General features: G+C 37.8%; 1 protein-coding gene across 1 annotated transcript; it reads right to left on the reverse strand.

Moving 5' to 3' along the window:
- Window positions 1-1,131: 1,131 nt before the first annotated feature.
- Window positions 1,132-14,121, reverse strand: AQP11 (aquaporin 11). Its single transcript, XM_058545534.1, has 3 exons — window positions 13,447-14,121; window positions 5,644-5,760; window positions 1,132-1,744 (listed from the first exon to the last, which is right to left on the reverse strand). The coding sequence occupies exons 1-3, from the start codon at window positions 14,066-14,068 to the stop codon at window positions 1,665-1,667; spliced, it is 819 nt and encodes a 272-aa protein (XP_058401517.1). The 5' UTR covers window positions 14,069-14,121; the 3' UTR covers window positions 1,132-1,664.
- Between the last annotated feature and the right edge of the window lie 122 nt (window positions 14,122-14,243).

Here is a 14,243-nt window from a genome sequence, read left to right on the forward strand (position 1 = left end):
GCTTTTTATTTTTATTTTTTTAAGTCCCGTGCAGGCCAAATAAAACATGTCAGAGACTGCATTTAGCCATTGTCATAATTTTATGAACTCTGCTTTTTAAAATAGAAACTACCACGGTGTGTATTTGTAACTTCAAGAGTCAAAGTCCATGATCATTAAACTGGTTGCCTTGTTGGGTAGCCTGCAGCAGTTCAGTTCAGTCTGCAAGCGTGAAGAGAGTGACTATCTACAAGCTGATCACCAAGCAGCACTTAAATTACCTGGCAATTTATCAGTTGCTTAATTGATTATTACTCAAGCAGATCTTATCTTACCCCATATTTTTTTACTTTCAATTTTAACCCTCACAGTCGAATTTCCTTTGAAGAGAAACAAACAACTGTTTATGGCCTGAACTTGTAATAAAAAGTAGACCTCATACAATAAAGCTTTTTTTGTGTGTGTGAGGAAGATTGGCCCTGAGCTAACATCTGCCAATCCTCCTCTTTTTTTTTTTTGCTGAGGAAGACTGGCCCTGGGCTAACATCCATGCCCATCTTCCTCCACTTTACATGGGACGCCGCCACAGCACGGCTTGACAAGTGGTGTGTCGGTATGCACCCAGGATCCAAACCGGTGAACCCCGGGCCGCCACAGCAGAGCACGCACACTTAACCGCTTGCGCCACTGGGCTGGCCCCACAATAAAGCTTCTAATAGAGGAAAACTTGAAGGTTCTTTAAGCCTAAAAAAAGCTAGTTAATTCCTAAACAAATTTTAATATAAAGTATTTAACGTTTCTTCAAAATCTTCAGTTTCCCTTTAGTTGTAATGATGACTGAGAAGATTTTCTGTATTGAAGTAGAAATTAAGGATGGTATTTAGCTCTATTTGACCTTGGACAGGGCAGCAAACCCCTCTAGACTTAATTTCCTTATCTGTGAAACGGAGATTAAAAATACATGCCCTACCTACTTCATAAGGTAGCGGTGAGGATCAAATGAGCATGTGAAAAGCTTACACCATGACTATGTATGGGTGCTTCATCTTATTATAGTCTGTTAAGAATAACAACTTGCCTAAAACTAGTGATAGTGTTTGAGAAAATAATACTTTAGATTAGAATATATTTCAAATTTAGGAAACCCCTTGAGAATGAGTGGATATATAATCTACTTCCAAAAGCAACTTTCCTACTGAAAGATGACACTGCTGATGGTATCGCTGTGTGAGGTAGTGGCTGAAAAGCAGCCTCTCTCCAGTTCTGTAAGCGTGACTGGTTGTACTTTGGTTAAAAATCCTATTCATTCAGGAGACACTTGATACACACACTCTTTCTTTTGGTCCTACCATCACCGTCCCTTCCCTTCTCACCTTGTACTCATTTTTTTTTCCATCAAAATTAACAGTTATCACTTGAGATTTATATTTAATGTACTGAGTCTTTTCTAACAGCATTTAATACACACTCAAAAGAAGAAGTCTTAACTGAGAAACACAGGATACCTCATTTTCACAGTAATTTTTTTTAAGTTCCAGTGATGAAAACTCTAAGGCAGCTTCCTCAAAGGAAGCTAACGTTGATGAATCCAGGATGTGCAGCCAGTGTGTTGAATGTGGGGTGGTAAAATCTTTATCATGTCCAGCTTGACTGTCCTGTAACTTAGTCTGAGTCTTTTGGAATGGTTATTCCTCTTTATTAATTGTATGGTTGTTATACAGCCATGGAAGGAAAAAGCTGAACATCAAAATCATCAACAATATACCTGAAAGACAAGATACAGTAAAATAAAACAATCTCTGAGGAAGTTCATAATCACTCAGTGGGTATAATTTAGGATTATAGACAATGATGTAGAGATTTGGAAAGCTATGTTTAAAAGAATTAGCTAAATCAATTCTACATGAAACGTAGACATTTTTAAATCTAATATTCTCACATTATTTTTCTTCAACAATGAATCCTTAAAAACAGTATGTACTTGGTAAAACCAGTAGGATCTAAACAATGAATTCAAAGGATAAATAAAATAGATTTGTAGTTCTAGTTCTGGGTCCTTTACTGACTTGAGTGAGAAACTCTGGACTTGGGTCTCCATTTACTCCTCTTTAAAATGGCAACACTTTGTTCCTCATGCCCCAGGGATGCGCAGGGAGAATAAAGCAACTGAAAGCACTTTTGAGTTTTCACTTGGAATGCTCAAATAAGAACAGTACGTTAGATAACTTTCTCCCTTCTCATTTTTTTTCATCAACCTCAACCATTAATATCTTTTAGAGCTGTATCAAGCAAATTATCTAAAACAGAAAATTTCAGTCAATGCTGAAATTTTATATCTTAAATATAAATACGTGAAAAAAAATCATATATTAGTAAGTCTTCATTTTTGAGATCACACCAGACAAATCTAGCATGTAGCCACTGGTTAATTTTTCAATGGGAAATAGGGATGGAAGAGAGTGAGCCACAGGGCTCGTCTCCGTTTTGAAAGAGAGGTCTGCAACAGTTAATGTTTTTATCTTCATGTATCTAGACTTAAAGCTCTAAGTCAGTGTAAACTCAGATTAAGAACGAGTTTTTGAAATTTATGTGTTATGTCAATGTGACCTCAATAAAAAACAATAAATTTTTTAAAAAGAATGAATTTTTGTCACATGCAGATTTGATATTATTTTACTTGTGTTTTTTAACAACAGGAAACCTTATGGTTTGACTACCATTTGGATAGCTTAACATGTTATTGAAAGATGAGTCTGTTTTGCAACCAAAGGCTTTAAATGAAAAAAAATGAGAAACAATCTGTATTTAACTGACCCACAAAATTTGACATTTTCTTTATAAAGTCAGAGCTAGAAAATAAGACATTTAAAACTTTTTCCAAAAATGGAATTACAGTTCCATAGAAGCAAATGGAATTTGCTAATTTTCACTGTATGAAATGTGTAAACTAGAGAATTAATTCTATATACATTCTTATCACATTTCTAATATTTTTAATTAATTTTGGGGAGATGACAGGGGCTATTAGAAGAATTACAATTCTCTCTGCTGTGAAGAGAAACAAGAAGGAACAAGGACTACGGCTTCCAAGAATAGTTTGCTCCCTGCTTGGTCAAGAAGGGAAAGATGACAGATACCTTGGGATTCCTCTCCTCCATCTCACTCCATGGAATTGCCTAATGTAGCTTTAACAAAGTTTTGTTTGTTTTGACTCCTTATCTCTTACTTAGCTCTTTGAGTGACTCTTGTAAAAATATAATTTCTTATTTTTCCCATCCTTCTTAGAGTTTAATTGTGACCTTATTTCATGTGAGGACTTTTTTTTTCCCAATGGGACTGTAACTTCAATATATGACAAAATTCAATGGCAAGCTGGAATTCAGTATTCTAAAAACTGCCATTTATTCATGTCTTTTATCCATATATATCGAAGGATTCCTGTATTGTTTCTCATTCATAAATTTCTTAAAGAAGTATAGGAACATGCCTCTTTAAACCAAAAACTACAATAGAAATTTTATGTTGGACCAATTTAGAAAAAAGCTAGGAGGTCCTTGGGCCAACTAAGAAAGAATCTTTGAAGGCATGTTTTCAACAAGCTAAATAGGGCCATATATAATTGCAAAAAAGTTTGATCGCAATTCCATTTTAAAAGATTCCTTGAATAGGAAGCAAAGAAATAAAAGTATATTTGGTTTTTGAGTGTTTGGATTGTTTTGGGGTAAGTAGTTCTCTAAAATGTTTGTTAAAGGCCTCAAGTAATGTTACCTTCCTGTTTGGACTACACTAACATGAAGAGAATATAGTCTATTTCCCCACCCTACTACTCTCTGGTCTGTATACATTCTAAAGGAGCAGAAGTGATTGTTCCTTTTTTATGTATCATGAAACTTTTCCAGTATGTTTTTCCAGGAAGAAGTTATTAAGTGATTTTGGCTAGAAGACGTGTTTAAAGAAAAAAGTCATGGTCCTTTTATAGAGAACGTCATTACTTCTGATTTTTTTTCTTTTAAAATTCTTTTGGAAAGGCCTACTCTTAATAGTGTTGTTTCAAGTAATAGATGAAATAATTCCTTAGTATCATGGGCCTACTGTTACAATTGTGATTGGAGCACATTAACAAATATATAATATATGTTTTGATTTCAAATAAGACATATTAAGAATTTTTCCATATAAAAATAATCAGTAGTTTTGTCCAATTAGTGACTTTTTTAACTTCTTTAGGAACTTTAGTGACCTTTTTTTTTTCATAAATTTATTTATTTTTCCCCCCAAAGCCCCAGTATATAGTTGTATGTCATAGCTGCACATCCTTCTAGTTGCTGTATGTGGGATGCGGCCTCAGCATGGCGGGAGAAGCAGTGCGTCGGTGCGCGCCCGGGATCCAAACCCCGCCCGCCAGCAGCGGAGCGCGCGTACTTAACCACTAAGCCACGGGGGCCGGCCCTCAGTGACCTTTTTAACTTACTAAAAATCAAGAATAGAGAAAATTTATCTTCAAAGAAGTTATTATCAGAAAATACTAGCAATCTATAAATGAAAAAGAATAGCTATGATTATTAGTATTTTAAAATGCAAGTTTTCTCTGATATTCTTCATGTTTAGGCCTAGAGATATCATTATTGAACATACTAGATACTAAATGTGAGATAAAGGAATGGAACGTGAATGGGAGGAGTAAAGTGTAATGGCTATTCAAACCTTTTGTGCCAATGTTCCCTTCTACATGAAGCTTTTTTTTTTGTTTAACAAAAATGAGCAACAAGAAACAAAATACAAACTGAATAAAAAGGATTAACTAACAGAAGGCCAGGCATCCTCGTATTCATTTATAGTTATGAATTATAATCAGGCTTAAACCAGATGACTAAACAAGAAATACTGATAACTTGTATAAAGAAATGCATATTATGATTACAGTTATAACTTTTTTTGTCTTTTTTGACTTATCTGAATAGAGGAGTTTTATATATCTGATCTAGATAGAAATAAGAGGAATGCAACTTGTGGATAATTTAATTTAATTAATTAATTTATTTTTCCCCCAAAGCCCCAGTAGATAGTTGTATGTCATAGCTGCACATCCTTATAGTTGCTGTATGTGGGATGCGGCCTCAGCATGGCCGGAAAAGCAGTGCGTCGGTGCGGGCCCAGGATCCAAACCCGGGCCGCCAGCAGCGGAGGGCGAGCACTTAACCGCTAAGCCACAGGGCCGGCCCATGGATAATTTATTATAGGTGTACATTATTTCATGAGATGCTCTTCTGCAAAATGAGTCAAATGAACTAAATAGTTTTTATCTGGAGCTCACAAATTTGAAAAAACAAATTCCTTTAGCAAAAAAAGAGTTATTTTTCAATGGAAGAAGTAATCGTTCCTCACTTTTTTTGCCATCATATCTGAGGGTTTCTTAAAGTGGTATCATACCTGAAACTGACAGCCCTTAAACTAGATAATTTTGTTTCTTTGAAGATAAAAACAGTTTTAAAGGATATTGCACATTATTAAATAAAATGCTATTTCAGGCATGTTAACTACCTTTTTCATTTTCTTTTTTGTACCTCCTCTGGCTTTGGAAATTGACATGTTAATAGTGACATTCCATTTCATATTTTTAAGATATCCTAATATTTTAATCATAGTAAATAAAAATATGCTTACCTAAAGAAGGAGCCAGCCAATATACTATAAAAAATTGAAGGAATGCTTCATCAAAACACTTGAAATGTAGTGAAAGTGCCAAAGCTGGATTAAATACAGCTCCTGTTAGACTTCCTCCTGTAATACATTTTAAGCAGAGTGATACCAAACCGTATATCTTACATTTTCTTGTAACTGGAAATAAAGGGGTTACTAAATGTGACTGTTTTAGGTATTTAAGTATTCTTATTCTATAATCTTCCTTTGCAGAATCACCTGGCATATTACAAAATATAAAAATAGATTATAGATTATAATATGCCAGGTGCAAAAAAGAGGACATTGAGTTTTAATCCAGTGCTTTTCCTATATATTATAAAATGCACATTGAAAGTTAATATGCTGTATTATTCTCCCTACAGTTTTATAAAACAGGAGATTTGGCTGCCTTTCTTAACATTCATCAATTTAAATGAATAAATAATAATGAAAATACCTTTACAATGGATACAATACCCTAGAATCTTCTTGGGCATAAACATACCTTTGCGTTGAAAACAAAAAATAGAATGGACCAAAGCATTATCATTGACTCCATTTTCACTTGTCAACAGAGCCCTGAATAAGTGACTGTGAATGGTATGTGAATTTATATCTCAATAAAGTGGTTACAAAAATTAAAAAAAAGAAGTAACTGTGAGTAGTCATGCAAGATAAGCACAAATTCTAACTTGACTACTATTCAGGATTCATGGTCCAGCTCTACACTCAGGGTATCTCGCTGACATGGGGCCTAGGAATTTATAGTTCTGGCTACACAGCAAGCAAGGAAAGGCAGAGGAGGCTGGACTGCCTGTCCAATGGTACTCACTAGAGCTGTGGCTCAGCTGTTCAAAACACACTCTACGAGTATCCCTGAGATAGTGACATTTCTGGCGGTTCTTCCATATGGAAGCTTGGGCACACACATCTGCCTCTGACTCAGCCACAGAGACAGATCCTGAGATCTTCACAAATTTTATATTGACATACGCCACAATCGCATGTTAATTGTCTTCATAAAATGCAGTGAAGTAAAATCGGAAATTAAGTGACCCTTTCATAAGATTTCACTAATGAGACTTCACACTTGATAGACTGAAAACATTTCACACTTGATAGGCTGAGAACATTGAAGCCTCAACATCTTGTATTGAGATGAAGATGTTGAGGAATGAACTAAGTTCACTCCATAGCTAAGAGTTTTTTCTAGCATGCCAGCCTCACAGCATGATTCATATTCATGCCTCAGAAATTACAAATGACATCATGTCATGGACCTTTAGAATCTTTCTTGAGTAGTCAAATCCTGGAATGTTAAATCGGCAACTGCCAAGGGCCAACAGAATTGTTTAGTTGGCAGGTGGGCATTTCCGTTCAATTCAACAAAAAATTGAGTTCCTATATATTTGGGCAGAAAGATAAAGACTCACACAGATCTTTGCAATATAATGTAATATGTGCTATGATAATATAATAAGTGACCCGTGGGTTTTTTTTTAGGCATTTATCAATAAAAATAGACTGAATCATTGCCCTCATAATTAGTTTACTTCAGTACTCCTATTAGATCTTCTGTATTTCCATTAGGTCTAAGAACACTATCATTCAGTCTTACACCATCCCAAAACTCAAACTGCTTCACTCCCCTTGTCTTCTATCCTCACATCACCAGTTCTGCACAGTGTGACTTGGTGGAAGCTGCTGCTCCTACCAAGAGGTAGAATCTATTCTCCTGAACACGGACCGGCTTTGCAACTTGCATTGACAAGCAGAATGCAGCAGAAGTGACGCTATGCGAATTCTGAACATGAGTGACAGTGAGCGACTTCTAGGTTCAGGTCTCAATAAACCCATTAGCTTCCCCTTTTTGCTCTCTTGGAACAATGCCCTGATCATGTAAGTAGGCTGGTCTAGGCTCCTGGAGGATGAGAGGCCACATGGAGGAGAACCGAGGCACCTTAGATAACAGTTGGCATCAACTGCCAGACCCATGAGTGAGGCTACCTTGGTTCTTCCAGCCCCACCAACTGTCCAGCTATATGGTCTCAGAGGAATTTCCCATCTGACTCACAGAATCATGAAAGGCAATAAATTTTTATTTTAAGCAATAGTTAACTGATACAGAAATCCCCTTCAGGAGTGGGCTCTGTGTCAACAAAAGATGTGGCATTGGCTTTGACGTTTTAGACTGCATAATTCTTTGTTGGGGGCTGTCCTATGCATTGTAGGATGTTTTGCAGCATCCCTGGCCTTTACCCACTAGATGCCAGTAGCACATCCATCTCCCCCCATTGTAATAACCAAAAATGTCTCCAGACTTTGCCAAATGTCCCCTGGGGGGCAAAATTGTCCCCTGTTGAAAACCACTGTCCTAGAGAACTACTCATACTTGTACACAAGTAGACATACACAAGGTTGGGAAAAACCTAAATGTCCATTCATAAGAAAATAGCTAAATAAACAAGTTTATTATTAATTTGGAATACCATTCAGTATTTTGAAATAATGAAAGAAATCTCTTTACTAACATAGATAAATCTCTAAGATATATCATTGAACACCACCACCAAAAAAAAGCAAGCACAGAAAGTAAGGTATGACACCTTTTATGTTAACATGAACACACATAAAATAATAGTTTCTACAGGGTCTTCTCTATATGTATAATAAGTGCACATAAAAAGAGTTTAGAAGGAGACACACACACATGTGTACATGTGGAGGATCTCCTGGTGGGAAGAGTTGGCAGGAAAGGAGAAGGGGCAGGCATGGAGGATGGCAGTCAAAAGGCACTTTTAGTTGCACTGGTAGTGTTTCAACTTTTTCCTAAAAAAACTACATTCGTGTATTACTTGTGTAATTAAATATGAATTATTAAAAAATTAAGACTCATCCAAACAGAGAACAGAAAATGGCTTTGAAAAATAAGTTATTTATTGACATTGAAGGGGAGAGGACAAAAGAACACATGTTGAAGAAGAGGTATCAATGGGAAGATCCAGCTGGCTGACTGCCAAGACTCTTAGAGGACATCATGAACTTAGTGAAATTACCACAGTCAAAGACTAAGTTCCAAATCTGGTAATTCTAGGCACTAATGTTTCTCAATAGCCCTAAAGGGAATCAAATTCTCTGTGACGGACTGACACTAGTTAAAATCACATAAGACTCATGTATAAGCCAGAATGTCAATTAACTAATTTATAGTGGAATCTAGCCCTTTCCAGCGACCAGAATATTTGTGCCAAGTACTGTGCTAAGAACTTGAACTATATCACTCTATTCCCATAATAGTCTTAAGAGATAGATAGTAGTATTCTCCATTTTAAAGATGAGGAAACTGAGGCCTAAATTAAGTCTCTCTCCTAAGGGCTCAGTCCAACTCCAAACCTGTACTCTTAACCTCTGTATTATACCGGCATAATAAAAAAGATTTGGATGTTTGTTTGAAGCTGTTTTTCATTTGTAAATTAGCACCTATTTGATAGGATTATTGTATTAAAAGTGAACATATGTAAAGGACTTGGTTCCCTTCTCCTTCTGCAAATATCTTATTTCATCATGACTTAGAAGGATACCAAACACTTCCGAATGGAGTAATGAAATGAAGTAAAAATATCACAATTTCCTCAATTTATTAGGCTTATTTTGAAAGCCCTTAGACATAAAATATGGAATACCCAGATAGGTATTATTTCTTTCTATGTAATTTTTTTAAGTGACTAGAGTATTTGCTAATTCCTTCATTCGCTCATTCTAAAAATACTTACTGTTTATTTTGTACCAGGTGACAACATGCTAAGTCCTGATTATACGTTATAAGGAATAAAACAATTTTAGTCTCTGTACTCATAAAGCTTACCTTCTGGTGGAGGAAGACAGGCATTATATCAGAAACCAAGTGTATAATTAAACATTCTACAAAGTAAATGAATAGGGTGCAGTAATAAAGACAACTTACTTAGATGTGTAAAGTAACAGATTTTTTTCAATATCTAATTAATTAAAAAATGGATGCAGTTCTTTCTTACCCTGTTCATTGAACTAAATTCTCTCAAAACCTAAATTTGGGTAGATTTGCTTGAAATTCACGTTAATAGTTTTTATAGCTCTAATATGTCAGTTTTTATAGCTCTAATATGTTAATAAGTCTAATAAGTTAATAATTGGCTTCCTTTATTTGGAAGCCAATATATACATGATAAGTGGTAATGCCATCAGTGGCCTCCATTTGCACATCCAAGTGCAGGGTGCTAGATCAATAAATACACAGACCCTTGTCACTGGCTGTCCAAGGAGCCTGTGGCTATGCTGCTGTAATATTAAAATATATAATCAGTTATTGGTGCCTGAATTGGTGACTTCTGAGTGCCCTCAAAGTACAAGTGATTAAAGAAATCTCCCAGCACGCAACTTTGTCAAACTTGTACTTATAGTATCTTAGAAGTGTAAAAAAAGACATATCAGAGTAACTTGTAATGATGCCTGACTTAGCTGTCCCTTCCCCTGCCTGTCCTTCCCTATCCGTTCTTACATCCTTGCTACAAAAGCCTCACCTCTGCCTGACAAGACGGACACAACCTGTCCCAAGATGGTTCATTCTGTTGGAACAACTCTGTTCTCAAGTTATGACTGATATCTGTAGAAAATAATGGGGAATGATGTGGCTTAGTGCAGCATTTCCCAAAGCATGTTCTCTTCTGCTACTTACCCCTAGACAAAAGGATTCCATAAGTTTGAAAAACTATGTTCCATATCCTCCTCTTGGAGTTTCACAATATACAGTAGCTTAGTAAAGGCTTTGTGAAGTCTCAAAATTAGAAAACCTCTTTTATCTGCTGTTTGCCAAACTTATTTGGCAACAGAATCCTTTTGTAACATAAAAAAATTTTTTTAATTATGGTAAAAACAGATATATATAACATAAAATGTGCCATTTTAACCATTTTTAAGTGTATATTCAGTGGCACTAATTACATTTGCAATGTTCAACCGTCACCACTACTGCCAAAACTTTTCTATCACCCCAAGCAGAAACTCTGTACCCATATAAAACAGTAAGTCCCTATTCCTCCCTGCCTCCCAGCCCCTTGTAACCTCTACTCTACTTTCTGACTGTGAATTTGCCTATTTTGTTATTTTTCATATAAGTGGAGTCGTACAACATTTGTTCCTTTGTGTCTGGCTTATTTCGCTTAGCATGTTTTCAAGGTTCATCTGTGTCGTAGTATGTATCAGAACTTCATTCCTTTTCATGGTTGGATAATATTCAGTTGAGTATATACGTTTTTATTACTTTTGAGGAGCACACTGTAGAAATGCTGATAATGACATGAGTATGAGCTTTAGTGTCAGTTTGAACCACGGTTCCAGCACATTCTACCTGTGTGACCTTGGACAAGTCATTTCACTCTTCTGAACCTCACTTACTTTACTTAAAATGAGAATAGTGTTTTCATCAACAGGTTGTTGTAAGGATTAATGAAGATAATTCATATAAATTTCCTATATGCTCTGCATATTGCCCAATGAATATTCTTATCTCCCTTATATTGGCAGAAAAGGAAGATCATAATAGATCATCAACTGCTGTAACAGTGGTAATCCACAATTGTCTATTAGATTCTGCCTCTGCAAACAGTCTCCAGCGCCGCCCAGTATTGTACCCACTAGCCGCATGTGGTTATTAAGCACTTGAAATGAGGAACTAAATATTTAATTTTAGTTAATTTAAATCTAAATAACCCCACGCAGCTAGCGGCTGCCAAATTGGCCAGCACAAGTCTAGACTAGAGCAGTGGTTCTCAACTCTGGTTTCATATTGGGATCACCTGGGAAGCTTTAAAATCTACCATTGCTTAGGCCCCTTGCCCGAGCAATGAAATCTTATCTCTGCACCCAGACATGGGTGTGTTTAAAGCGCTCCCCACATGATTCTAACGCAGAGAGAATGTTGCGAACCACTGCTCTAGTGATCCCTCTACTCTCTGCTCCTCCCCATCAATTAGTACCCTCATTTCAACGTCTACAATGTGAGGGGAAGAACAAGAGCAGTGTTTGGGATACCGTAAATTGATATTCTATGGGTTCTTTCCAATAACTTTTCTTATATTTGTCTATAACTTAAAATATTATCTTGGGGCCGGCCTGGTAGCGTAGTGGTTAAGTTCGCACACTCCGCTGTGGCGGCCCCGGGGGTTCGCAGGTTCGGATCCGGGCGCGCACCTACGCACTGCTTGTCAAGCCATGCTGTGGCGGCGTCCCATATAAAGTAGAGGAAGATGGGCACGGATGTTAGCCCAGGGCCAATCTTCCTCAGCAAAAAAGAGGAGGATTGGCAACAGATGTTAGCTCAGGGCTAATCTTCCTCACACACACAAAAGATATTGCTTCTCTTGAAATCTTTGTCACTTATAAAATACATATTGGCTAATACTGTATACAGTATTATTTATAGGATCATAAATATATATTAAAAGTATAAAAGGAAGAATACCAACTTCAGGGTAATCAAGAGAGGGAGAAGAGACATAGGTACAGAAAGATCCAACTGTATATAACATTTTATTAATTTAAAACATCTTTTAAATTTTCCTGCTTTTAATTATATAAACACAGAGCTAAACTGTGGCACAACTTTTTACAAGGGATGATTCTGTTCACATATGGAAGATGTTTCTGCTTTAGCCAAAACCTAAAACTTTAACAAATAAGCAACTGCTCACCTACCCTCAAATATGCATATAGCTATCCATCCCTCCTATACCATCTATTTCCATCTGTGTCTACAAAAAGAATGGTACTAGATCGAAAGAAGGGAAAATGGATTGGAAAGTCTTTCCTTTTTACCCTAGGAGGTCATTTTTACCCTAGGAATCCTTATCTTAAGGTTTGTTTCTACACATAGTTTCACTTTTAATGGGCAGAAGATAGACTCTTACTACAAATTACCTTTAATTGGATTCCTGCCTCCAAAACACTTTATAATTCAGGTATAACCCCAACGAAGATATTTTGCTGTAATCATTTAAAATGACACACTTCATCATTAAACTTTTGTTTTTTGGATTTCCTTGCCCAATTTATAATATCCAGATTACCCATTGCATCTGAGATCTGTCAAGGAACAAAGTAGTTACAGGAAATCAACCGATTTCTCAAGAATTACTTGTTTTTAAAAAGCATCTTTAATTTCAAGCAAGTTTTAATTTTAAAACACATCTTTCTTGATAGGCCATTTAAAAGTTCGTCTATAACTCAAGATGAATTATTAAGGAAATAAATGACTAAGTAATTTTGTAGAAAAAGAACTAAGAAATAGAACAACAGAATTTCTACTCCCCCCTCTTCCTATTAACCAAGCATGTAGCCTGTGCTTTAAATTGGAAGGAACTTGTTAAACCCAGGATCATTTTTCAGTGAGTGTCAGAAAGGATCTATACCAGGTTGGCATGAGGTAAGAGGTAGCTGATAAGTGATCTTTCCTCTCTACCATTAAAACAATCCCTTTGTAGGATATTTGAACCCTTGGCAATATCTCACAAGATCTCAGTTTCAGCACAGAAGTGGCTCTTTTCTCTGGGTGTGCAAAAAAGCACTGAATGGAAGATCTATATGTCGGCCCTGTCAGTAAAGGATGGGCTGCACAATGGCTAGATTAACGGGGATACCAATATTGACATCACAGAGGTGTAGGGGTTTCAAATGTATCTTAGTAAAAAACTTAGAGCCTCAGGTCATAGAAGCTCTGGAAGTGCCAAGTGTTTTGTGGGAATAACAAACCTGCATAGACCAAAAAGGTGATGAGTGCTGCCAGCAGGTGGATACGAAGCTTGGTTCTGACCTCCTGGAAGTTCAGCAAAGCGCTATGGAAGATAAAGGAGCAGAGGGCCTCTATGATGACCGCTTTGGGCAGGTCGACTTGGATGGGATTCTTGCAGGCGAAGCTCCTCTCGCTGACGTGATACTTGGTCAGCCCCAGGCTCCACACGGCGCCTATGCAGTACCTGCTGCCCAGGGCACCAATCAGCTGAGCCAACAGCCTCACCGCACCCATCTCGGGGGACATTCCCCCCAGCATCATCTGCATCATCACGCCGCAAGGGTTGCTGGAGGTGCCCACCAGAGTCAGGCCATGTACCAACGTGAAGAAGTAGATTAGCGTCAGCGGCCAGGTGGGGTGCGCGGGTTCCTGCTCGCTCAACAGCTGCAGCTCATGGGTGCAACAGCAGAGCTGCAAGGTGGCCAGAAACTCCAAAACGAAGGCGTGGGCCATGGGGCTGTGCAGCTGCTGCTGCCGGGTGACCACCCGGGCCAGCCCTGTGAACAGCACGACCGACAGCATCAGCCCCAGCGAGGTGCAGGTGTCCTGCATCTCGGGCCAGAGCCCCCGCAGCGCTGTCATGGCTAGCTCACCGCCGGGCTAGGCTGCCTGCTCCGGCTCAGCAGGAGGCGGTCTGTGGGCCGGAGGCCGGAGTCCGAAGTCCGCAGCCCCGCCCACTCCTCACGCCCCTCGGGGCGGGCCGACTCTAGACTAGCTGGAGGCCCTGGGGGCGTCACGCTGGAGGACTCCTCCCCGC

The sequence above is a fragment of the Diceros bicornis genome, chromosome 7 (assembly GCF_020826845.1).
Source record: "Diceros bicornis minor isolate mBicDic1 chromosome 7, mDicBic1.mat.cur, whole genome shotgun sequence".
NCBI classification, from domain to species: domain Eukaryota; kingdom Metazoa; phylum Chordata; class Mammalia; order Perissodactyla; family Rhinocerotidae; genus Diceros; species Diceros bicornis.